The sequence below is a fragment of the Ciconia boyciana genome, chromosome 1, assembly GCF_034638445.1.
Source record: "Ciconia boyciana chromosome 1, ASM3463844v1, whole genome shotgun sequence".
NCBI classification, from domain to species: Eukaryota; Metazoa; Chordata; class Aves; order Ciconiiformes; family Ciconiidae; genus Ciconia; species Ciconia boyciana.
In genome coordinates, this window is record NC_132934.1 from 155,055,833 (window position 1) to 155,081,774 (window position 25,942).

The window sequence follows — 25,942 nt, forward strand, 5'->3', positions numbered from 1 at the left end:
TTATTTACTGTTCTAAGTTCTTAGAGACACTGTCCCTTTCTAGGTGTGTTTAAGATTAGGTTTATTATGAGATAAGGAAGAGTGTAGTAGTTTCTAAGTGTAATAGCTAAATTAACTCCTGTGTTCCCACTTTTTCCTACCCGGCAAAAGTTGATTGAACTAAATCTCAGAAAGGCAGTTAGTACAGAACAAGAGTGTTTGTCTAGGGATCCAACCAAAGTTATTCTGAGCTGTAGTGTGTATGTAACCTCAGTTTTGTATAAATCACTGATAGTAAAAATACAGTCCCTTTTTATTTTGCACTAGCATTTTTCTGTTTCTCTCTGAAACCTAAGGGAAGCTAATGTGTTGATAATGTTACTGTCTTTCTGCTTGTAACTTTTTTTAATGTACGTTTTACTCTGTCCAAAGGTCAACCGCTTCCAGATAGGGTAGGATCACCTGGTGTCCCTGGACAGAGAGGTGAAAAAGGTGAAAAGGGTTCTCCAGGATTCCCTTTACCCGGACCCCCTGGAAGAGATGGTTTCCCAGGTCCTCCGGGGTTGCCTGGCCCACCAGGTCCTCCAGGCAAAACAGGTAGGTGAAGCACTCGGTTGCTTTTCACAATGAAGACTCAATAATGCACATTGCATGCACATGAAAAAGGATAAGGAGACAAGATTATAAAAGCCATAATCAGAATGCATCTGCGTCGTGGAAGAAACATATCTGAGTTGTTAACGGACCAAGTAAAAGCCGTTCCATGATGCAGTCAGCCGCTTGTTTCCTTACTGGGACAAGGATTCTTTGTGAAATGTTTTTAAAATTTCTTCAAAAGTACATTGTGGACTGTTAAAATATAAGCAAATAATTGACCTTAATACATATTGGTTTCCTGTGTGTCCTAATGTGCCAATTTAGAGATATTAATAGATTTTCAATTAAAAAAATAACAGGTACTAATGTTGTTGGCATAAAAGATAGCTGTTCAGTATTACAGTTTACAAGTCTGGAGTACCAATCTATGTAACATGTGTAAGAACTGCTAACCGAGATACTAGTCTGCTAGAAGTTTTTGTTGTAAAATGAAATATCTTACAGGAGAATGGGGTCAACACTTGCTTTATAGAGGTAAATGAAAAGTGAGTAATGATGTGACAAATACATAATATTAGTAGTAATGATAACAAAATTATACAGCTATGTATAATCAGATTCTGATAAAGCATTTTTAAAGAGAAAAATGTTTTGGTTTTGCTCTGTAATGAAGCAATGAAAAAAGTACATATGAAAGTGTTCCATGCTTAATAGCTCCTTACAACTGATGTTCTAACTTTTATTGAAGAAAAACTTTTGCTATAGGTGATACTGATATTGTGAGTTAAATTGTCATTTCAACATAAAGAATGATATACCTATTACAGTAGTTTAGGTAGTCTAAAACTATTGAAAGGAACATTATTCTCTATTAAATTCCTAAACCAAAATACTTGGTTCAAAAACAACTGAAGATGCCTAGTTGTTGCTGTGTTTGCTAACGAAGCAGTACAAAATCCAGCACCTAGAATATGGAATTAAATAGCTAAATTTTACCTTGCCCTAAAAATAAGAGCAATTCCTGTTTTTCATACAACATGTTTCTGTCACTGCTTAATTCTGCTCCTTCCCCAGACAATTCTTTAGCTTTCTTCAAGTTCATAATGGGAAACAATTTGTTTTCACGTAACTGTTGTTTGCCAAACTTCACATTAACATTTTGACTACTGGCTTTGGCCAAAATGATGTCATATTGTATTGGGTCAGAACCTGTGCCATATCATCAAACAGAACAAGCACAATTTGTATTCTCATATCAAGCCTGCTGAATATTCTCATTTGTTGCCTATATCAGTTCGTAACATATGAAGTTTCTTGTTTTCAGGAAGCTTTATTAGTGTGAAGAAGTTAAATAGGTGTTAACAAGCTGTTCTTGACCTAGAAAGTTTCCTAAAATATTGAAAACAAAAGTCAGGGTACAAAAAACTCTACTTAATCAATTTCTTCAGAACGGCAATATTCTCCATTCTCTTCAGGGTCAAACAAGCAATTTTTCACCCACAGCACTTTTCTTAGCCAAAACTTACAACAAAAATAGATTTTATGTGAAAGTTGTTTGTAACCTTACTATGGCAGAGCCTGTCTTTTCTCTCTAATTCTTGGGGTTTCTTAAGCAGTATGTATGGAATCAGAATACAGAATCCCAGTTAAATTTTTCAAAGTAAAACAAATAAAAAAAAAATGCTATCCTGACTTCTCACTATTCATAGATACATTCAGCTGGGACATTCATAAATGCAGCCCTATAATGGAAACTTGCACTTGTCAAACAATAGTCTTTATTGCATTTCCATTGCAGATGGAATTGATCAATGCCAGCAGGGAGAACCTGGTGCCCCAGGTAGTCCTGGACCTCCAGGAAGAGATGGATTTCCAGGAGAGATGGGAGAGAAAGGTAATATTATTATTTAAACTGATTGCTTTCTAATGCTCTGTATCCTGGAGCTTGGGTATGTAAAAAGGCTGAGCAAATTAGGCTGGATCCAGAGAAAGTGTACTTAAAGTTAGGTAAACAAATAGTTCGTGGACATGGAAGATGTTTCTTGAGTCTCTCGTGAGTAAAAGAAGGATATTGTGTATGGAGTTCTGTGACACAAACTTCACCCACATTTCACTTAGCCTACACATTGCTGGAAAGTGATAAAGGATGGTCCAGGGCTGAAAGAGGAGCTGGGAAGAAAGAAAGGGTTGAGTATGGCCCCATTAAGTGTAAATTGAACTGTTCATGGCAATTTAAGATGTGAATTCTGAGATGAAGAATTAGAGAGGGGCAGATGAGTTGGGAATGGAAATGGTTTATGAATCATTGCCATGAGTATAATTGAAGCTAAAATTGTAACACCTATAAATAGGACTGTCAGCCATGTGTTTTAGCAGCATTGACTGAATGGACATATAAAAATATGAGCTGCACTCATTTACACAATGGTTGATCCTTCCTAATCTCATTCTGCTCGCTGCTTTTCTAAAATTGCAAAATTACAGTGGCTATAGAGGTTCTCCTTTTTCTGATTCCTTTTTCTCCTTTTTATTCCTTCTGTACCCAGTGTATATTTCTTTTCTTCTTTCTGATCCTCTTCAGCCTGGTCCTTTTTAACTGATCTGTTAAATATTATCCCTAGGCTAAGACTTAAGTTGATTTTCATGCCATTCCTTTAAAAATTTCAGAGAATTTTGAATATCAGTTTGCTGATAAATTCTCTCTGAAGCATGTAATTAGAAGTAGCACATTTATTTTTATTCTTTCAGCATGAAGTGTATTAAATTTACATTTGCCCCTGAATCCACCTGCTTGCAGTTGTCTTAAATCTTTTCATTGTTATTCATTAGTTTTGTGGGGGTTTTTTTTCAGGTGACAAAGGTGAATCCTGTGCCTTATGTGATAAAGTAGGACCTCCCGGACTTCCAGGACCACAAGGGCCACCAGGTCCAGCAGGTAAAAACTCATTAACTACCTGAGAATTAACTACGTAGGCTAAAATCTAAAAATGCAGCATATATGATAAAATTAATTACTTTTTGTCCCACTAATCAAATTGTTTGTGAAACTAATGAAAGGAGGATGGAATATTCCTATTTTTGGTGTGATTCCACATTTCCAATGCAATCAACAAGAATTACCAAGGAAGCAGAAATTGGCCACAGTGGAGGGTCTTTGCAAAATGTGGCCCAAATATTTTCACAGAAGACTGTGAAAGTGAAAAATAATGTGGGAAGTATTTGCCCTATGTGCCCAGGCTTTGCAGTGGCCCATACATACGTTCCCAATCCTAGCATTAAATTCTGTGGCCAAAAAAAATAATTATTTTTCTGCTACCATATGAGAGAAGTGCCACATGCAAACAGTGATATTATACCTAATGTTTGTTCTAGTGGCTGTTAAGAAAAATGAATATGGTTTAGGTAGTTTCAAGACTGCAGCGGTTACATGATAGGTCTAAATAGTAAGGTGAATTCATTCCTAAGTCAAATGAATCATCACCTTCTGAGTTTATGACTGCAGACATATCGCACATGAGCACATGGATCCAGACAACTTCACTAACTGTGGCAGAATTATATTGATACAACTGGGGATGGAATGAGACACTTTGAGAAGGATCAAAAGATTTCACATACAATGAACTATTTGTAAAAACATGTAATAAATAGAATTGTATTTTTGTCTCTCTGATAAGGTTTTCCAGGACAATCAGGTTTCAAGGGTGACAGAGGCTTACCTGGACTTGATGGCCTTCCGGGGGTACCTGTAAGTAATGCCTTGCCAAAAGCTGTGTCCTATGAGGCATGTGATTAAAAACATGTGATCATCAGTGTGGTTGTGTAATAGTTCTGTTTAAAAACAGACCAGCACAGTGATATGATAAAATTAAGGAACTATGCCTAGCAAAATAAACTAGGAAGCAGTGTAGTTGAGCTATAAGAGGAAAAAAGACCTGTCAGAAATGGTTTATAATTCTGTGTTTGCCTATCTTATGAAGTCAGCAGGACACGTGACCTTCTGGCTGAGCAAGCTAAGCAGTGGAGTTGGGTAAAAAGTAGGATTTCACAGGAAACAGATGCAGGTCTGCCCTGACCTTCTCGTGAATCGTTCCAGTAACTCTTTGCTATTGTGTACGTACATATTGAGAGAGAGACAGTGCCATCTAGTGTAGTGTAAGCAATCTAATATTAGCATGCAATGTACTTTGGCAGTTTGTCTGAATTTTGGGAAATGTGTGCAGTATATTCCATAAAACATAATTAGTTAGCAGGAAAGCTAAGTAGTTTCGAAGAAATAAAGGAAGGCTGTGAAAGTGGATAGTATCCTGATGATATGATCACTTGTAATTATGTTGATGCAGCGCAACACAACTCTCAGTGCGTAAGGCCAGATATCAGAAGCAGAACAGCCATAAGCATAGCACTTGTCTAAAATTTAACACAAATTACTCCTAGATGAGCACTGTACTAGCACAACTACATTTGATCTTGTCAGAGTTCACTTGAGTGTCCCTGCGTACACTGTGGTATGCTGTCAAGGCCTACCTTATACTACATGTTCCTGTAGTATAACATGGGTTTTGACACCATTCCTAATGTAAGTAGACTGAGTTTGTCACAGTCTTCCCAGAATTTTTTTCCCAAAGCTGTTTTCTCCTTCAGCTTTCTCCAAAGCTGATCACTTTTGGCAACATAACTTCTCAGTGACATTCATGTGCACTAGCTTTAACACACACTGGAGTTACACAAGGTCTCTCTATCACCAGCAGTGGGAGAGAGGCACCTTCAGAAGTTAAACCAACCCACCTGTATGAATTCCTTACTCAAGGAATCTATTTCTTGCCCTTGAGTATAAATAAATCCCAGATGCCTGAATTCAGCCAATGAAAGTTAGCTAGGATGGACTCCATTCTCTATTTCCACCACGATAAATAAGATGGTATTACTCAGCGACTGAATTTACCATAATATCAGTGCGATCCATGAAAGAAACAGTGGAGAAAAATAAAAGAATTCCTAATGTATTTAAGCTTTTTTCATGTCTGGCATTTGTTCTCAGCACATGTTTTGCCACACCTTTATATTTGCCTTTTATTGCCTCTTAAGTTCTGTTCATGTCTTTCATCAGACAAGGACTGGCTGCTGTTCTGAATGTTTTTAAGCTTGTTTTGCTCCACAGAGTTCAGCCAGGTGGTGATCCAGCATATAGTTTAGCTTGGAAAAACTACATAGAGGCCAGCCTCACAAGCTCACATTGTTTAGAGCCATGCCAGAGCATCAGAGTCTGATCCAGGACCCACCAAAGCTAATAGAAAGATTACCTTTGTTCTGGTTCAGGTTTAAGTGGAGGGCACACATCAGCCATAAGCAGTGGACATTGCCCATGAAGTTTGTGCTTTACTACCCTAGTGAGTAGCTCTGATTCACTTGAAATTAGACAGACTGTTCCTATGAGAAAAGTTCATATAAGTCCTAGAAAATATGTAGGGAAAAACTGGAATTCTGGAAATCCTATAGGTATATTATTAGGTAGACAATTTCTTCCCAGGAGAGCTTACAAAACTCTTTTCTGAGCATGTGTCTAGTATTCTGATATTACCAACTGACTGTGATTGTTAATTGTACAAAATCAATGAATGTTAGTAATGAAGGGAAAAGTGTATTTGCGTCAGCTAAATGTCATAAACTACCTAGGGAGAAGCTTTCAGCCTTCAGTTAGCCTTAGCTCTTGTGCAAATAACATTTGAGTTTTGTATAAGACCATTACTTTAATTTCATAGACAATCTATATATTTGATGAATATTACAGTTGATTTAAAAGGTTTCGAAAGAAAGAAAATAATGGGTGGGCTTGTGTAAGCAATTTAAACCTGTATGTTTGGCTGAGTTTGTCTTTGCATACTGGAAGTGTGTTATTTTCCTGTATTAGTACTACTTCTGCTGGTATTGTAAATGTAGAGATACTTTTGTTGCATTTGCGTCAGGGAAATACGTTCCACACTGTTCCAGAATTCAGCATTTAAAGGTTGGGGCAGACACTTTAACTCTGAAAGTGCCTTTTTAAAAAGCCTCATTTACCTTGATGCTGATATTGTATAAATATGCATAACTGAAATCCAGTGGATAGTTTATTGAAAATTGAGTAGTATTTTGGTGTCATGGCCTGCAGTTCTTGTGTAAGCGGTGTAAATTTATATGCACCATCTAAAATTATATACCTGTGATATGATAAATGACAACATGGTCAAGACAAGAAGATTTGCATTAATTCCTTATTCACACTGCTGTGTCCTGGGAAATATTCTCATTTGACTGCCTCAGTTGAAAACTTAATGGTTTACTTGATTTGGGTCTACTCTTTAATTTCTGAAGATTTGTTTTCTTTTGTATCAGTTGAAGGGTTGGTAGGGCAACTGATGACATCGGAATTTATGAAATTTCAGGGCCCCCCCGGCACTCCAGGACTTATGGGCAGCCCTGGGGCAAAAGGAGAACCAGGAGATTTTTCTTATGATTCTATCCTGAAAGGTGAAAAGGGAGATCCTGGTTTCCCAGGACAACCAGGTATTCCTGGAAGAGAAGGAAGACCAGGAAAAGATGGATTTCCAGGTCCCCAGGGTCCAAAAGGAGCATCGGTATGTGTGTTTCTTTATGTTTACATATTGTCCTGCTTTGTGTTTATTTATGTTTACATACTGTCCTATACATTCTGTCTTTCAGATCAGAATTCACATGCTTTTATGCCCTATACATACTTTATGTTTATTGGCCTCATTCATTGTTCCACATCTTGTCCTTGCTTTGAGTAGTTCGTTCTTCCTCAGAGGAAGACTCCAGTTTCCCTGGAACTAGTGAGGAAGACGGTTCTTCAACAACAGACTATTTCAGAGTTAGATTTTGACCCTTCCTTTTTGCATGTCATGCAAATAAGTGATCTGACTCACTGTGTTCAGCATGGCTTGTTACTTTCAGGACTATAGAGCAAGGTTACTTCCCCCACAAAGTTGTGGGCATGGACAATAGTTTTGTTCCTTTCTCCCTTTATCACAGCTTGATAGTGAGAACTAGTGTGGATGATTTAGCTGATATCTGGAGATGATTGAAGGAATGCAATTATCCAAGTAGAGATTGTTAAGACAAGATTCAACTCTGTTCTAGCATACTTCTCTTCTTGTGGAAACTAATGCTTCAAAGTCTTGCACTAATAGAGAGTTCAGCTGATATGGATGTGGAGTTGTATGTGGAGCTCACATCTGTTCCCAGCTCCACCACTGGGAACATAGCCTACATGGTCCAGTTAGCTGCATTGCACTCTAGGTATGATTTCCATGTGCTATTCCATGTGGAACCCAGTTCTATTTCCATTTAACTCAATGATAAAAAGTCCACTTTCTTCAGCATTACAGATACCTGTGCTAAATCTAAGTTACAAAATATTCAAAGAGAGAGGATGATGTGTTCTGTCTTGCCAGTCAGGCAAGAAGTACACTTATACTTTTCAAAAATTAGGGTACAGCTGGCTTGAAAGGAGAACGTGGTCCCCCTGGCCAACCTGGATTCCCTGGAGTACGTGGTGAAAGAGGTTTTCCTGGCCCTCCTGGGGTAGGCGTTCCAGGGTTACCCGGTGACAAAGGAGACAGAGGCTTTGCAGGAACCCCAGGTTTACCAGGCCTTCCAGGTAACGCTATAGTATGCTTTAAAAAAAAAAAAATTACAAAAAAAAAAATGTGCCCTTGAAGTGGTACAACTTAGAGGATCACCGGAATTTAAGATTGAAATAAGAAGACTTTCTAATTTAAATCAGTGTTTGCTTTCAGCAGTATAATTGCAGATCTTTGAGGGCAGTTTTCTTGAAGAGTTTGTTAGGCCAAATGGGATGGTTTAGGTTCATCCTAAACTGAGTTCATCCTTGTTTTCTATGAATCTTCTACAAAAAAACTTCATAACAAGTCAGTTATAATGGTATGGATGGACTAATATTGCTGGCTAGGTAAAACTCCCTTGTTTAATTTCATCAGTTCCTGTACTTAATACATCTTTACATTCACAGGAGCAAAGGGCGAAGCAGGACGAACTGTACCGCTCCCTGGACCTCCTGGGGCGGATGGCCTTCCTGGGCCACCTGGTTTCCCTGGACCCCAAGGTACAGTAGCTTGTTAATCTTTGTCTGATGATCATAATGGCTCTCTTCCCCAGAAGCTACCCTTTATATTAACATTTGTCTTGTTTTCACTTGTAAAGGTGACAAAGGGAATCCTGGGCTTCCAGGTAGACCCGGGCTACCAGGAGAAAAAGGTGCTGTTGGGCAGCCAGGCATAGGGTTCCCTGGACCTCCAGGACCCAAAGGTAAGATAAAGTTATCCATCTAACAGAGCTGGTGTAACTGGAGTGTGAATGGAGGCCTGCACTATCATCCAGCCATGGCTGCATGAGATTTGGGAGGTGCAGCTGAAGAACCTGCCTTGCAAAAGTTCACAAGCACCACAATAAGCACGCTTTCAATGCACACTTGCTTTGTGCAGTGATGTGGTGCAGATACAGACAGTGTCAAAGCTACTGCCAGAATTGAAAGTGATATAGTACAACATCTTACATTGCAGCAACTGAGGTTGCTGAAAGACGAGATGACCTTTCTGAGAGATGAAGCACTGTGTATGGTTGGTCAAAAAAACCATGCTGACATAACTATAACATTTTTGGGCCAGAGCTAGCAGCTCTGCTGTGTCCCAGGCAGCTGAGAGTGGTTTGGTTAGAACACCAGCTTGCTCAGCATAGGTTTAGTCTTCCCTGCATGGCCATTGTCAGGGTATGCACATAGCTTAGAGGGAGTCTAAGTGTTCATATCCTAGTTTTGGATTTTTGGGAGATGTATTTCATAGTGCTGCTACTCATTTAGAACTAGATGACGCTAGCTTTCAGCAGCCACCTCAATCACCAAAATTATTCTTATTGTTCTTCATTAGTATTTCACTACTTAGTGTTCTTCATTATTATTTCATTTATTATGATTCCACACACCAATGAACTGGGAGGGTCAGAAAGACTTAATAAGGGGAAATGGCGAATCTTTACCTGTGACCACCTCTAGTTCCTCTGAGACTGGTGTGGGATGAAGCTGAACAGAAGAGGCCTGTTACCAGCAAGAAAGGAATGACATATCAAATACATTTCTTTCAAGGACCCTTCCTTGAATTCAGCCCTGCCCAATGACCTTCCTGGGGCTTAGCCTAAAAGCTGGATTTCCCACTCCCTGAGACCTTTGCCTGGGAGAGGAGCTTCATCTCAATTTATAGAGTGCGTGCTGGTGTTGAGTGAGTGCTATCTTTAAGTGATTTGCAGAATGTTGTATGTATTCCTTCCTGCATTTCCCAAGGCGCAGTGCATGGGCCAGCTGTGGCATAGAAACCTTCTGTGTGCAACCCACAGCGGGACGTGTAGGACATGGCACACGACATATACTGAACAAAAGGTGTTGATTCACAGATGGATTTTGTTGTGCATCCCTCAGTCTGATGCCCCCCACATTAAGTTGCCTTTTCTGAAGAAGACTTTGGGAACCCAGTTTTGCAGACAGGATGTTTCTCAATGACGTGAACCCACAAAGCTATTAATTTAAGAGAAGACACTCAGCATTTATTTCCTCTGGGTGGTTGTTTCTCATCAGAAGCCAAATGCTGCACGAAGCTCAGTGTTTGAATCTCTGTTGAGACATTTGAGAGCTGGCATCCCTACAAGTTTGACATAAAAGACTACACAGACCTTTTTAAACATGTCCCTGTGAGGATGTGAATAGTTCAGTTAGAGGCTTGAAGAAACAGCAGAAGACACTTACAGGCAGAGACAGTAATGATGTGAGTTTTGTTTTGTTTTATAGGTTTCCAAGGTCAGCCTGGCTCGCCTGGTCTTCCGGGGACTCCAGGAACCCCTGGCCTGGATGGTTTGCCAGGTGTACCAGGTTTACAAGGTCAAAAAGTAGGTGTCAGCTGCCGATACGGTTATCTGTGACTGCCCATGTTAACAGGAATGTGTGCAAAGATCCTGCTCTTTAAAAATAAAAAGTTGGCCAAACTATCCTTCATCTTATGTTTCCCACTATGCACACAAAGGAACAAAGTAGATGGATGAATGCTTGATGTTAACGCTAAAGGGCTTACGCTCTCCCCTGAAGTCATGTATAGCACTCTGCCTCCAAGTGATTTAAATACAGTCAGTGAATGAATTCTTGGTTTCGATGTGTTGATTCCCAATCTATTGTGTTTCTTTGCCTAGGGTGAACCTGGCGTAGGTCTCCCTGGCCCTAAAGGATTGCCAGGCCCCCCAGGCCCAGCTGGCATCCCTGGAGAAAAGGGAAATCCAGGACTGCCTGGCTTACGTGGCGAGCAAGGCTTTCCCGGCATACCTGGACAGCAAGGATTCAGAGGTAACATCACCGGAAAAATACAGCTCTCTATTTCTATTTCTTTTTAAAAGTCAATCCCCCATAGATGCAGCAAAAAGTCTATTCACCACTGAGATATCCTACTGATATCTCAGAGTATTGCCCTTTTTCCTCCCCTCGTTTTCTCCTACCAACCACCAGTAGCAAATGCTAGCAGCAAAGAGCAGCCCTTCCTCCAAGCCCAGGCAGGAGTCATTAGAGGCTGAAATGAGGTCTTGTTGGCCAAGTGCTTCCAAAGTACCTTGTAAAGCATCGTCAGGAAACAAGATTTCAGGTAACATCAGAGGACGCTCGGTCTATGTCTCTGTCTCCCCACAGGCAACCCCGGCCTCCCAGGACTGCAAGGCTTGCAGGGCCCTCCGGGAGCACCAGGGCTGGGCCCGCAGGGATCGCCGGGACCCGCCGGGCAGCCAGGACCCCAGGGACCGCCAGGTGAGAGGAAAATACTCCCATGACAGTGCTTAGGAGCGGACTTTTGGCATAAATGGGTATTGGTGTTGGTTAAAGCGTTGCTTGTGAACTGTTTTGCAGTGTGAGGTTGGTGGGAGTGCATGGGGGGCATGTTGGTGGGCCTCCTCCGTCTGGTCCAAAACGCAGGGCGAGGCCTCCTGAGAAAACACCTGCCATTTTGTTTGGTCTCCTAAGGTCATCAGTGGGTAATACATACAGGATCAAAGCCTCGCTTAGAAAGTGAGGACTATTTCTGCTGTCTGGCTTTGAGTCTTCATTCTTCGTGCCATGTAATTTCTGAACCGCAGGTGGACATTGTCAGATATTCTTGTTAACGGTGTTCCCCATACTCTGTTCAGGACTAATCCTGTCTCTTCTGTTTTTCCTAGGACTTCCTGGAATAAAAGGAGAAAGGGGATTCCCTGGTATCCCAGGTCTAGATATGCCAGGACCAAAAGGGGATAAAGGTAGCCAGGGCCAGCCCGGAGTACCAGGGTCTGTGGGGTTACCTGGCCTACCGGGTCCACAGGGGGCCGTTGGACTGAAAGGATCAGCAGGTAAACATATTTTCCCTTGGAAACCAGCATCTTTGACAACTGTTTCATTAAGTTGTGGTACCATGCCCTTTCACTCAGTTAGGAACTGAACCATCAAAGAGCCCAAGCTTGGGAAAACACACAGGCTGACGTCAGTAAAGCAGCTCTGTGCACGTGTAACTGAACTGCTACTCAAGTCCTTTGGTGGACCAAGTCCAGCAACTTGGCAGGAACCAGCCTTTAGCCTGTAATAATGAAAGGGGACTATTCTGCACAGTTTCAGTGACAGAATGTGGTTTTAATAATGCCTTTGTTAATGACAGCATTGTTTACTGTAATAGGAAGTTTTAAGAATCTGTCAAAAACCCATTACAAACTGTGTTTTATTCTGGTTTTCATAACACTGTTTTTACTGTTGTTTCCTCTATCAGGCTATTTTAGATTAATCATCTTCTTTGTCCTATTTTTCCTTAAGTAGTGCAATTCCTAATATGACAGGGAGTAAATAATTCCGTTTCTTGTGCTTCTTTACACTGCTTGCTTTATTTCTGTTATACACTCTTTCGCTTTGGTTTCAGGAGCCAAAGGAGAAATGGGAGTTATGGGAACTCCTGGATTGCCAGGAACTCCTGGACTAGTTGGTGATCGAGGGTTGCCTGGTGAAAAAGGTAAGAGAGAGATTTTCTCAAAATCAAAATTGTAAAATCCACTTTTTTCCTGGCAGAAGACAAGTCTGGAAGTAACCAAAGATAAGGATTATGCTTAGCCTAAGGAATGTTTTATGTCAAGTAACTTCCCTGTAAGTTAGAAATAGTGTAATTTAGAAAGCCATATCCTAGGAGCAGTCATGTATTTGGGCACCGAGCCAGGGTTTTTGATCCATTCTTCAACAACATAAGGGCTTGCTAGGTGCGAGGATGCTATAGATATTACTCCAAGAAAAATACTATGTTTGAAATTATAAAAAGCCAGCAGGAAGGTCTTAATTAAATCCTTCAAATAGTGCCCTGTATTACTGCCAAATTCCTACCCCTATTGTTTTAAGAGTCTAAAATTAATGGCTGTGAAGCGGGAAAAATATGTCAACTTTTTTGACAGAGCTGTTGTGAAGTCCTAGTATAAAAAAAATTCATATGAGATAAATGAAATGTTCCAGAGTGTGGTGTTCGGTGCTCAAAATTTGAATAAATAGCTAATTTCATTTGTTGATGTCTACTAAATATTTTTGCAAAGTTTTATATGCCACTATAATATTCTGTGCTATTCCTTTATAGGTAGCCAAGGTTTCAAAGGTATAGTTGGACCACAGGGTGATCCTGGTGTCAAAGGAGATAAAGGTGAAGCCGGTCTCCCAGGGAAACCTGGAACAATGGACAACATGGACATGGTTAGTCTCAAAGGCCAAAAGGGAGATCAAGGAGAAAAAGGTAACTTTAGTCTCTAACTGTGGATAAGTGTAATTAACACTCATACACTGTTAAGCAGCAATGCTTTGAGTTCAGTTGTATCTTAGTTTTAGACAACAGGTTTTAAAATAAGATTAAAGAATTTCACACAGCAAAAGCAGATATTTTTCTGGTATCTTTCAGCTCCATAGAAACAAAGATTAATCACTGACAGAGAGGGTTTTGGTTAGATGGAAGAAGTTCACTTTGCCCTTATAAAATCCGTTTTACCTCTTTTAACAGAAGACTCTCTCAAAAGAAAAGAAATTTTAAAAGTAGAAACTAGAACTTGCCAGAAGAGGAAAGCTGTCTTTCATGTCAAAAATATAGTGGAAACACTGTTGTGGCCATGAAGACCAACTGATACTGTAAGAAAAAGTGGGCAGACTTTTTTGGCACGTTTGGCACGTTTCTTTGTGACCTGAAGAAATTTCAGGAAAGACACACGTCAGTTTAGAAACATCTGGAAATATGCAGGAGAAAGGCAATCAGCTTTCTATTTAGAAACTCAATTTTTTTTTAGACAATGCATTATTCTTGTATTTTTATTTTTACTGCTACATGAAAATTCAGTTGTTTAAGATCATTCTCTCCTGTTTTTCTTTTCAAAGAAAAAATAGTGTATATTTTATATATTTTTATTATTTGTCCTTTTTTATTATGGTTTACTTTTTATTTAAAAATCCCATAAGAGTTTTTAGATAACTGATAACTGTTCTAGTTAAAATAGAAGTGTAGGGCTTAGAAGGGAGCTATCGAGATCACGTCGTCTTCTATTTCCCTCAACCAAATCCTTCAGCCTTTCATTGTATAGCATGTTTTCTGAAATAATTATCATTCTTGTTACCCTTTCTGACTTCTCCCCAATTTGGCTGCATGCTTGTTAGAGTGCACTTTGCTGAAACAAGTGAAGTACTTCAACTCAGGCCCTGCTAGAATGAAATTTCCCTTTCTTGAAACAACAGCCAACTCAGTTTGTGATTAGCTATAAACCTTAGTCCTTTACTTCTGGACTTCTGCCTATGCAATCATTTTTCATTTTGTATGCATGCTTTTGACTTCTCCTTACCACGTATGTGGTGTATTACACTTTTTGAATTTCATGATGTTGATTTTCAACCTTTACTCCAACTCTTCAAAATCCTTCTGCAGTCTAGTCCTGTCCTCTTTTCAAGCCTTTCCAGTTTAGTGTCATCTGTACATTTCATCAATGTATTCTCTGTTGGGCCCAGAGCACACGAGCACACGAGACTCCGTTCCAGTTTGGCAGTGAATCACCAATAACTATAGTATGTTATATTTGAACTGTGGAAACAGGAGAGTTTCACAGTCTAGGTACCTCTTATCTCCATGTTGTGAGACCTGAGACCCATGCATGAGACCTGCACCCATGTGTCCCAGTTGGGTCTCGGAGGAACCTAGGCATGTAGATAGGCAGTGCCTCCCAGCTGGGACAGCCAGGGACTGCAAGGGAGGGCAGGAGCCAGTGCGGAGTGCATCTGCCTCTAAGCTGAGATGCAGCTTCTGAGAGGACTTTTGTATTTGATGAGGCTCCCAGCCTATAAAGATTTCATCTAGATTAATTTTTCTCATTTGTTTCTGAACTTGATATATACTGTGGTATGAAAAGCCTTAAAACAAATCCACATAGGTTGTTTTTCATTACTTTCTTAGCTACTATTGGCTTGTAGGTTGACTGATTGATAATTAGTTTTATTTCCTTTCCAGAAATCCAAATTAGGCACACTGGTTACATGCATATAAAGAAGCCTTTGCTGAGAAATTCAAATGGTTAATTTCTTTGGTTTCTAACTTCTTCATCTCTCCAGCGCTAATAATGCACGCTTGCAAACTTGTATGCTCTACCTTTTCCTGACCACACACAGTCTACAGATTGGCCTGGCTCACACAGCCTGGAAGGGTACGTTCCAAACAGACCCCAGCCTGCAAATTTCTGCTGTTATTCTGCCTGTCTCATCCTCTTCAACCCAAAGATACTTAGTACCAGCAGAGAAAAATAGCCTAGTTATACTCCATAACTTTGCTGATCTATTAGCTGCCTTCATCTCTCTAGACATGAATATCACAGTAATGTTTCAAAAAGCTTCTAAAATACAAACTGTGCAGAAAAAACACAGTATTTATGGAAGATTGTCAGTGATGTTTAATGAAAAAATTGGGGTTTGGACATCTTGGGATGTTTTTAATAAAATCCACTTACTTAAAAACGCTCAGCGAGCTATCTTCAGTAACCTGTTGTCCTGCACCTATATGCAGCACTAACAGAAAGGGTTATGACCAAAAAGCTTGGACCTTAAAGCTGGAGAAGAGGCACACCACAGAATAAGAGGTGGAGCCTTCTGGAATGATGAAGATGCTTTAACATTAGATAGAACTGAGGAAACAGCAAATTTCTAGCTGTGAACTGGTTGTTCACATGTACCTTTTTAGACAGCAGAACGGTCAAATCAATCATTTCTGTTAATACCTGATATTGGCTGGCACTTCTGAAGTCATTCATTAATCTAACTCAAACAGGTGTTTGTTTGCAATTTCTTTTAAAGATATAACTTGCCTTGTAATTTGCACAGACACCTGTAAAATTGTAATAGTTTGCAGCCTTTCCTCAGCACTGGTTTGGTGACTGGAGAGTTGTGTTTTACTCAAGTGTGACTCTACTGTACAGTGTATGAAGCTTGAATTCAGCCATTTCCTTGTTCAGCAGAAGAAGCAACATTGATCAAAAATTAACTAGAAGGATTATTATATGGCATTACAGTAAATTTTGATAAAACTCATCTCACTGTGTTTGTTTTCTTGGTGTCCAGGGGACCATGGAGCAACAGGAGAAAAAGGGTTACGTGGGGAATATGGAGAACCAGGAATTCCAGGGAAGGATGGTGAACCTGGTACTCCAGGACATCCAGGTATGTTTGAAGCTAGCAACAGAGAGACTGTTCATCAGGTATTTTAAGCCACATTAACTAATGGGACTCTTAATTTCTCTGCTGTCTGTAGGACCAAAAGGTGATCAGGGCCCCCCAGGGTACCCAGGGGATCCAGGAATTCCAGGACAAAAAGGATCGGTTGGTGAAATGGGTTTGCCAGGTACTGGTTGCTGGGAATTTCTTATTATTGTTTTCCTCAAGTTAATATAGAACATTATGAGAGACCTGTGTGGAATATTTGTTGGTGTAGATCTACTGAACGGTTGCACTATTTGAAGTGTCTGAACTTTAGGCTTTTGGGACATTGTTTTCTCAATCCTATTGTGATATACAAATAACAGGATGGTTTCCTAAGCTTCTACATGCAAATTATTTAGCTGGATATGTAGGATTTGTGTATTTGTTGCAGGCAGGCAGTTTTTCAAGTGATACATGTTTGTCTGTCTGTCTCTGTCTCTGCTAGTGTGTGAACTGCATTAAGCTTCTTGTGTATTTTCCCCCTTCTAAAAAGTTTGGTGAGTTGCTGTGTACTGCATGTTAACTACAAGCTGTAGTGGTCTGGGAAGAGTGTTGTTGTGGAGGGGATTGGTAAAGAATAGAATGGAGAAGAACTTATATCTCAACATGGAAACTTTGTCTCCATTCAGATAGCCTTGTGCCTAGCATATTTAGGAAATCAAAGGTGAAAGACTGAAATGGTAAAGGGGGACAGAGAAATTTGCTACAGCAGAGTCCCTTTGTCACTGTGGTCCTGTTAGAAATTATTTGAATCAACATAAACTTTTATTCAAATCGTATTTTTAGCAAGAGCTCTGTTTACTCTGAATCCAAGATTATGACCTCTTATAAGGGGAGCTTATCTTCCCATAAATGTCCCATTTAGAGAGTGGGTCTCGGAAGTTAATTTACTAGCTATTTTAGTGAGTTACATTCCTTTTCTAGCGCTGAATAGCTAAGGCAGTACTGAAAAATTATTGTCAATGCTGCTAGGGTACCACTAGTTCTGATATACCGATTTTTCCTTTTCTTTTACTAGGAACACCTGGAGAAAAGGGTCTGCCAGGAGTACCAGGTTCACCAGGCACGCCAGGGTTCCCTGGGCAAAAAGGTGAAAAAGGAGACAAAGGAGCACCAGGTTTTCCTGGAATTGGCTTTCCAGGTTCTCCTGGTGAGAAGGTATTTACACCCCTAAGGATTTAATTGTTTTCTCTACCAAGTACCTCATTTGAAAAGATACCTTTGGCTTTTAAGCTATTTTATTATGTTTTCTATTATGCTCATTTAAATACCTGATGAGAAACTTGAAAAGTGTGCATATGTGCAGATTTCGATGCTTTCTGTTTGGTAGAACCATTATCTCCAGGGTTCTTATTTATTCTATCTCTTCAGAATATCCTAATTTACAGTGCTAGAAATGGGGGGGAGGGGAACAACTTTTAAAAATACTAGATAAATAAAGTGTAAAGGGCTTCTTACAAACAGAGCAAATTATCACACTGAAATAGTGTTTCTGTACTTTTAGAGAGATACTGGGAAGCTGAAAAAACCTATAAAATGCTCAGATATTACTGAAAAGAGAACTGTATTAATACTGTCTGTAAAGTTAATTTAATCTCTAATAGTATTCTAATAGGATTCTCATTTGTTTGACATTCCTTTTCCTAGCTATACAGTGACAGTAATTATGAATTTATAAGTAAAAATTGTAAAAATAAAACTTACTAACGTGGTAGCAAACTTGCTGAGGACTTAAAAAAAGATTTTTTTGAAGATGATTAAGTGTAATAAGTAATTAAGAGGCCAATTTGGAAAAGACTTTGTAAAATCTGTCATAAAAATGCGTAGAAAACTACTCATTTTCATATGTAGGTATTAAGCAGTTGCTAGAAAAGTCAATAATTCTGATAGTGGAATTTCATGCCAAATTTAATCCTAAATTACTTTGTTTCTAAATGGAAAAAGAATGAAATCCTTTATAAGTCTGATGGATAAGAGGGGTGACATCTACCACTGCAAACAGAAAAAGCTGTTCCAGAATTAACGTGTGGATTTTATAATGTGTGCTGCTTCTTCTAGGGAGAACCAGGAAGAACGGGTAGTCCAGGTTTATCTGGAGATAAGGGTGAAAAGGGTAGTGCAGGAATTCCTGGAATGCCGGGTGCTCCAGGTCCCAAAGGATCCCCTGGCATGGCAGGATTTCCAGGCAAGTGTTTATGCTTTAATAAAACAGAAATTGCAGTGAAAAATTCATGTGAAACTTGTACCAAATGTCCTGCATGTAAACCCATGTCTTCTTCCTTTCTTTAGGGAGCCCTGGCCGCCATGGAGAAAAGGGTGAAAAAGGACTTCCTGGCTTAAGTGGCATTCCAGGTTTAAAAGGAGAACCAGGTAGAAAAGAAATATAAAACACCAAATGCTACTTAAAGTATTGTTCACCTCCAGGCAGTGGCTAAAACAAACACTGTGGCATTCTACATTGTTTTGGCTCAGATGTTTCCTGGTACATTTGTTAATTTCATAAGCAAAAAAAGACAGTGCTGTTTCCCATGTAAATCTGAGTCAGTGTAGTGTGGGGCTAATACTTCTTTTGCACTGTTTGTGGAAGAGATATTACCACCTTCCACAAGACTGGTTGTTGCTATAGCCATTAGTTCTGTTGTTTCTGAGTTCATTTAAAAACAATAAAGTTGATCCATGGGCCCAAACCTGAATCACCACATTAACATCATTACACAGATGTTAAAGAGGAAATAGAGTAGGGAGGAGAGTAAGTCCATTGCTGTTGTGAGTATAACAACATTTTTTAACTTGGAGCCTTGTGTTCTTAGTTTACTGGCTGCAAGACACATCATCTCATTGGACAATGGGCTGTGCTATTCACAAGTCTTTGCTGGAGTTCCTGCACTCTAAACTCACTGAGATTCATGATAATTAGCTATGTCAAAATCTGTAATACTTGAGCCCCGTCTCACACTGATTTAATTCAAAAGTAACCTCAGAGAAAAGTCACGCTGAAGTCATCATGCAGTATCTGCTTGGTCTCTGTGGGAGCAAAAGAATAAGTTAAGCTTTTTGTTAGAGAAAAAAAAGGTGTAAAACGAAGTCTGATGATTCATAGGTGAAATGAAAATGGCAATAATTTTTCAGGTGAACCTGGCGTTCCGGGTCCTCCTGGTTCCATTGGACAGAAGGGTGAACCAGGTTATGATGGGATTCCAGGTGCAGCTGGTGTAAAGGGTGAACAAGGTACTGTGACTGTCATGTTAAGTTTATGGGGTACGAAAATGCACAGAGACAGGCTACACAAGAGTAGCTGGTAGAGGGGTGTGCTGGGTTTGAGGTACTTCGGGTGGAAACTTAGAAAATAAAGTTAGTATGGTGTTTTGCAATCTACTGACTATCATCCATCATTGTAAAGCTAATAATTTAGATGAGCAACCGTGTTTAATCAGGGTAATCTTGAAATAATTTCTTTCACAAAAGCTGGCAATACTTTAAAGAATTGACGTGTTTTGGAGTTAATTTCAGTCTGCAACTTAGCTGTGAAATAATGGAGCAGGCTTCCCTTTTCTTAGGGTAGGGTTTTCGGTAATACAGGGCCCATTGTGCTAGATACAATACCAATACATAACAAAGACAGTCTCTGTCCTGAAGAACTTTTGCATAAACCATTTATTCAGATTTTTATATGTGCTTAATAGAGTTTTGTTCATTACAGGTTAAATTTAAGTACTGTCCCATCTTCTAATTTTTTTGCTGCCTCTATATTACAGGTATTCCAGGTAGAGGACTTCCAGGATTTCCCGGTGCCAAGGGAGATAAAGGTAAAACACTTCTTTAAACAAGCAGCAAATTTCCCTACCAACATACTATAAACATAATTCTGTAATTCAGACAAACTTTCTACTTCATTCTTTTACATGCTATACCTTTTCAGAGCAGGCAGAAACTCTGAGAGGCTCAAATACTAATTTCTGTTACAGTGGCAGCATCTTGGACATGAGTTAGATATGCCCTAAAATAGGTAATTATTCATAGTGTGGAATTTACTGCAAGCTGTGCTGTGATGAGGTAATATAAATAACTCCTGTATTTGTGTGCTGTGCTTTTGACTCCAAGTATTTCTGTTTTCCTACTAATTTTGCAAGAATCAGACTCTAGTGAGGCTCTGTGCACCAGACAGCTAAAGACAGTAGCTCATGGCCAGGATTCTGCAGTAATTTTTTTGCCTAAGTCTGTTCTGCAGCCCAGATGAAATTTTATTAATTGCTAAAATAGTTGTTCTCTATAGCTCAGTAGACCATGCCTAAGCTATGCACAGGAACATGGTGCAGAGGTGCAAAAGATCGCAGAGACCGGATGAGATCTTACTGAAAATCGTTATTACCTGGACTCAGGACTTACTAGCTTGGGCACAGGCACATAGCTATCACAATTTCAAGACCACTTGTGGTCTTCAGGTGTGTCACTACACTGTGCTGTGAGAACGGCTTGATTGGCTTGAGTCAGTGCTTGTTCAAGGTGTCTGTAATGCACCATGCTCCATTTTATGAAATAAGTATATCCTAGACACTAGACTGCAACAGATACAGTAGTGAAGAAATACCAAACTGCTGCTGATAAAGGAAATTGTGTACAATTAAAGGATTTTCCATTTTAAACATCCAGAAAACAAAAAAGATTCAACTAGTCCATCTATGAAATTAACATGACATGGCAGATTTTGAAGAACTTACATAGCTTGAAAAATCAATGCCCTACCTCACTCTTTCATTCTGTAAATACAGGAAACTTGTGTGGACAATCAAAAGTGATAAACCAGAATTTTAGAATAACTTTTATTTACCATCTCAGAGTAATTAACAGTCGTTAATTGCTAAGAAAGCCCAATGTTAGATAACTTATTTTAATAAGCAAATTTTCTAATCATAGCTCAGTAAGGCATGTAGAATGCTAGATTATTGGAGCACTTTTCTCACCCTACCCATCTCTCTCATTTCGTCAGCACAGCTCACTTGGAAATATCTGATTTTAGAGTAAATACATATCCAGCTGACATCATTTGTGTTCCAAATGTGTTGTAGTTCCAAAAAAACAAGTCCGGGACTTAAAGACCCTGTTCTGTTTAGGCAAAGAGCCAGGGATAGTGTTCTTTATACATTTTATTTCTCTTAATGTTGTACTTATACCAGCTAATCTATATTCTTTTTTGTTCAATCATGATCTAAAATTCGACTGAATTGCAAATTTTAACTATTTGTACAAGCCTGAAAGTAAGTATTAAGTGTCTAAATCTAGATCTTAGTAAAAAAAGAATTCCCTTTTTCTCCAGGAGCAAGTCCTTTTGTGCTTAGTCAAGCAAAACACCCGTTACTCAGCTATGCCAATAATAATTGTAATGGAGTAAGGATTTGGGGGCTTTATATTCTTCGTGGAACGACTGATAGAGAGATGCTGAATGTTCATCTATATTTAGAGTGAATTAAAATAGCCCAGTGATCAGTTCAGCTGAGAAAAGATATGTCAGTCAAACTACTCTTTTCCTCATACTTTATGTCATAATGTGGAGAATCATACACTCCCCAAATACAAAACTTTAGTTTTCCTAAAGTTTTGCATTTTTATACAAATGCATAAAGGCAAGGTCAATATTTTGTTATGGAATAAAGCTTACTATGAGTGAACAGTAAGGCAGAAGGGTTCAGTGATTGTGATCCTTTCTCTAATCAAGTTTTGGGGGTTGTTTCAAATCTTAGGTGCGAAAGGTGATGTGGGTTTCCCAGGATCCCCAGGAAGTCCGGGGATCCCAGGCCTGAAAGGAGAACCAGGATATGCTGGTCCACCAGGCCCTAAGGGCAGCCAAGGTCTTCCTGGACTACCAGGAAGTGCAATTGAGGGCCCTAAAGGAGACAGAGGACCCCAAGGCCAACCTGGCCTTCCAGGTAATTCTTTATCTTTAGTATTAATGTACTGCTGTTAACGAAAGCTCACCTAATTAATTAATAATATAATGAATATTGCATATCCTTGTTTATCCTCTTCTCACAGATCAGAGAAAAGCTCCCCTTCATAGGCAGTTTGGCATTATGTCCTAGAACAGGCTGATTTTATGTCCTCAGGCAGTTGGTTTTGTCCAGAAGTCTTTCTGACATTGAGAAGTTTGCCTCCCATTTCTGTGTTTCCCTCTGGATTTTATTTACTGTTTTGAGGCAGCCATGGCTGTATGTTCCTATGTCCTGGAGCGTTAATGTGTTTAAAAATGGCCCAGCGTTGCCTTACCTTGGCAGTGGCCCTGTGCTAGAGATTAAGGAGGAGAATAGAGCAGAGCTGCAATATGTCTCTAGCATGTTCATACTTGAGAACATACCTCTGTTTGTTCTGCACATACAGAAAACTCTCCACTATTTTCCATCAGCCACAAGCTGATAAATGATAGATGTCCAGTCAGATGGGAAGGCATATGGACCTCCCTGCAACAGATTCTCCTACTTATTTTCTTGAAATGTTGTTGCGATAGTTACTTTGGTCCTGCCCATCCGTAAATTGAGCCAGCTCGTCCTCCATCAGGTACTGCTCTGAACAAATTTTGCCACTAAATACTCTCTTCTTCCGGTTTCTAGGTTTACCAGGTCCAACAGGGCCACCAGGACCCCCAGGTCTGAAAGGGGCCAAAGGAGAGCAGGGGAGCAGTGGCTGGCCTGGGACTCCTGGGGGTCCAGGAGTCAAAGGTGATCCAGGTTTCCAGGGACTGCCAGTAAGTTACTTTCAGTACACTCCAGATTTGCTGAAAGCTGGTTCTTGTAATTAATGGATATATTAATAATAGATGTTTCTTGTTCAAAATAGTGATACTTTATGCTCAAAGTGCCTTTGGACTTGCTGCTGACAATGTAAAGTCAGTTTGAAAACATTTCAATTCTCTCCTTTTAAAGGCTGCCGACCAATAAGCCCCAATGAGCTAATGAACTTATTAGAAATTTATAGATAGTGAGTAGTAACATACAACACCCAGAATATAATTTACAGTGTATTAACAGTACAGGATGGCTGCAGCACATCCATAAATCCTGCAAATGCATTATTAGTTAATTTTAAAGGTTGCATATTTCACGATAAATTGCCTTCTGAAAATACCTGAACTGTTAAGTTTTGTTATGAAACCTTTCAAATAAAGTGCACTTTCAGTACTGTCAGTGATGAAATATAGCTGCGGATTTAGAAATACAAACAGGCAATGCTATTAATACATTGTTGTCATATATTATTCATTTTCCCTGATCTAAAACAGTCCCTTTTCTGTATATTAGGGAGAATGAAGTAGAATAGCACAGTCACCCAGAATAGTTGGTCTTCTCTACTCTTTCTCTTGGAGCGTCTACTGCCTTTTTCCATGCTGAAAAATATGCTCTATATTTTAACTTTTCATTTCCTCTTTCCTACTAAGAAAATAATAATAAAATTTATGGAAGAAGGAATAAGAAAGTAGGTAGGTATGACTCAACAATTCCTAGTGTACAAAAGGAAGGAAGACTCAAGAATAAGGTCCTGATGTGAAAAGCAGGATACTGATAGTGGACTCAAAAGGTCCATGTTATTCTTGGTAATGCAAAGATCTGCTGCATCCTTTTCTGCATCCTTTTCTGTCTCTACACAGAGACATTAAAGATTTGCTTCAGTGTTCTGACACTAGATCTTTGCTATGCCTTTTTATCTTTGAGACCGGACCATACCATACCATACCAGCTTTAAAGGTAGTAAATTTCAAAATAACATTCCAGTATATTTTCCTTATTTTAAGAATTTGCGGTACTTCTGCAGAGAGCTAAATTCTAAAGCTTTTCACAGGTTGATACTCCAGTCCAAGACTGTTTAATTATCAAGAATGGGAAATGCCAAAGGATTTTGATTCCATGCCTTCAGTCAGAAGAAAATGTTTTACTATCCTTGATCCACAATGCATTGTATTGGGTTGTTAACTCAGTGTGAAATGATCCAGAGAGTTATTTCAATATTAATCTTCCTCTGGTGATACATACTAAGATGGGTTTCTAATGTCTTCATCCTCCCCAATGTGAGAGGCTCCTGCCCTGATTACAGCTCAATTGCTCATACAGGTCTCCAGGTACATGGTAACCTATATCAGAAAGGAGATTTTGTTACAACATGGGTGACACAGCCTGTCCAAAAATCCTATCCAAAAAAAAGTGAATGCGGAGATCAGACTGTGGAATACAAATTCCATGGGTTTTTCTGTGCATTTTAATGTTGAAATGAGAAAAGAAACATTTTCATCATTTTTATGAACTGAAATAGTTTTGTTTTGTTTGGAACAGATCCAAAACAAAATGTTGTTTGCCAAGCTATATCTGATGGGAAAAAAAAAGTTTAAGAAGCTGCATACTGTTGTGGGAAAAGTATTTTGATGGAAAGCTTCCAATAAACTCCTCTTATAAATAATTCCGTTTTATAATTATAACCTAAAAAAAAGTTATTAAAAAAACCTCTTTTGATGAGATTGTCTGACTCATGACTGTCTTGAAAATGAACGCTAGCCCTCCTGTTTTGTGCTGCAGAAGTTCACATGTTATGGTACAAAGAGAGGGCCATTTCTTTAAACAATCGTACATACTGTGACTATGTGACTGAAGGAAACCAGGGAACCTTACGTCATTAATACCTCCCTTACACCACTCCGAGGGTAGCATTTCTTTTGTTTAACTTTGGAAGTCTCACTGTTGACATCCGTTTTTGAATTAGTCATCTCTTCTCCCTTTATAGTCAGTGGAAAGAATTAAACGTTTGTAGGGAGCCGTTCTTCTCACCTTAATATAAACATCTAACTTACATCAAATGAAAAATCAGTCCTCTGTGTGTCTATTCTATTGCTCTCCAAATATGATGAGATGAGTCCTACTACCATTGCTATTTTTCACTGAGTACTCAATTCACATCTCCAACCTCTGATTGGTAAGTTACTTAGCAAAGGGATTTTGATTCTTTCCTCCACCTGTGTTCCACATTTTATTATATAGGGGACTATCACAGTCATATTGCTTCAGCCAGGAAGAAACTCTAAACTATACTTACAAGCTTTTTGCAGATGATCTGCAACAGACAAAAGAAGAAAAGGAAATTGGCAATTGTTTAAATGACTATTTACAGTGTCTTTTAAAATATGGTCTTGGTTTTCCTTGAAATGAGGCTACAATGAATTTGTTACCATTAATTTCAGGGGAGCAGTTTATAACAGTGAAGGCAGAAGGAGGAGTTTGCATTGTGTTTGAAGTGTTTAAGTCCTTGAGTATTTTAGCCCTGTTGAAAAGTAAAAATCTTCAGAGGATTGTAAATTGTTGAGCACATTTAATTTTATTCCACATGTGATTGTAGAAGTTTTCAAGTCTGCTGTGGTCTAGAATTACCCCATTTAATTATCTAACTAGCAACTGCCTGCTGGGGCTACACTTAAATTAGTATTTGCTGAGATTTGTGCTTACTGATGTTTTTCATAACAATATTGTCTCTGCTTGAGAGCCTTTTTATTAGCTATACCATCAGTGAGACCTTATT

General features: G+C 39.2%; 1 protein-coding gene across 1 annotated transcript in view; it reads left to right on the forward strand.

Annotated features, from left to right (window-relative positions):
* COL4A1 (collagen type IV alpha 1 chain) overlaps positions 1-25,942 on the forward strand; it is a 130,500-nt gene that overhangs the window by 90,533 nt on the left and 14,025 nt on the right. The window contains exons 21-43 of the mRNA XM_072849883.1: positions 412-576; positions 2,375-2,470; positions 3,428-3,511; positions 4,254-4,324; positions 7,002-7,193; positions 8,068-8,236; positions 8,609-8,701; positions 8,800-8,904; positions 10,433-10,530; positions 10,828-10,978; positions 11,315-11,428; positions 11,836-12,003; positions 12,561-12,650; positions 13,257-13,409; positions 16,256-16,354; positions 16,446-16,535; positions 17,412-17,551; positions 18,452-18,582; positions 18,687-18,763; positions 19,523-19,621; positions 20,149-20,199; positions 22,132-22,317; positions 22,996-23,129. Of these exons, the coding sequence (XP_072705984.1) occupies positions 412-576; positions 2,375-2,470; positions 3,428-3,511; positions 4,254-4,324; positions 7,002-7,193; positions 8,068-8,236; positions 8,609-8,701; positions 8,800-8,904; positions 10,433-10,530; positions 10,828-10,978; positions 11,315-11,428; positions 11,836-12,003; positions 12,561-12,650; positions 13,257-13,409; positions 16,256-16,354; positions 16,446-16,535; positions 17,412-17,551; positions 18,452-18,582; positions 18,687-18,763; positions 19,523-19,621; positions 20,149-20,199; positions 22,132-22,317; positions 22,996-23,129 (2,756 nt within the window). The remainder of the gene's footprint in view (positions 1-411; positions 577-2,374; positions 2,471-3,427; positions 3,512-4,253; positions 4,325-7,001; positions 7,194-8,067; positions 8,237-8,608; positions 8,702-8,799; positions 8,905-10,432; positions 10,531-10,827; positions 10,979-11,314; positions 11,429-11,835; positions 12,004-12,560; positions 12,651-13,256; positions 13,410-16,255; positions 16,355-16,445; positions 16,536-17,411; positions 17,552-18,451; positions 18,583-18,686; positions 18,764-19,522; positions 19,622-20,148; positions 20,200-22,131; positions 22,318-22,995; positions 23,130-25,942) is intronic.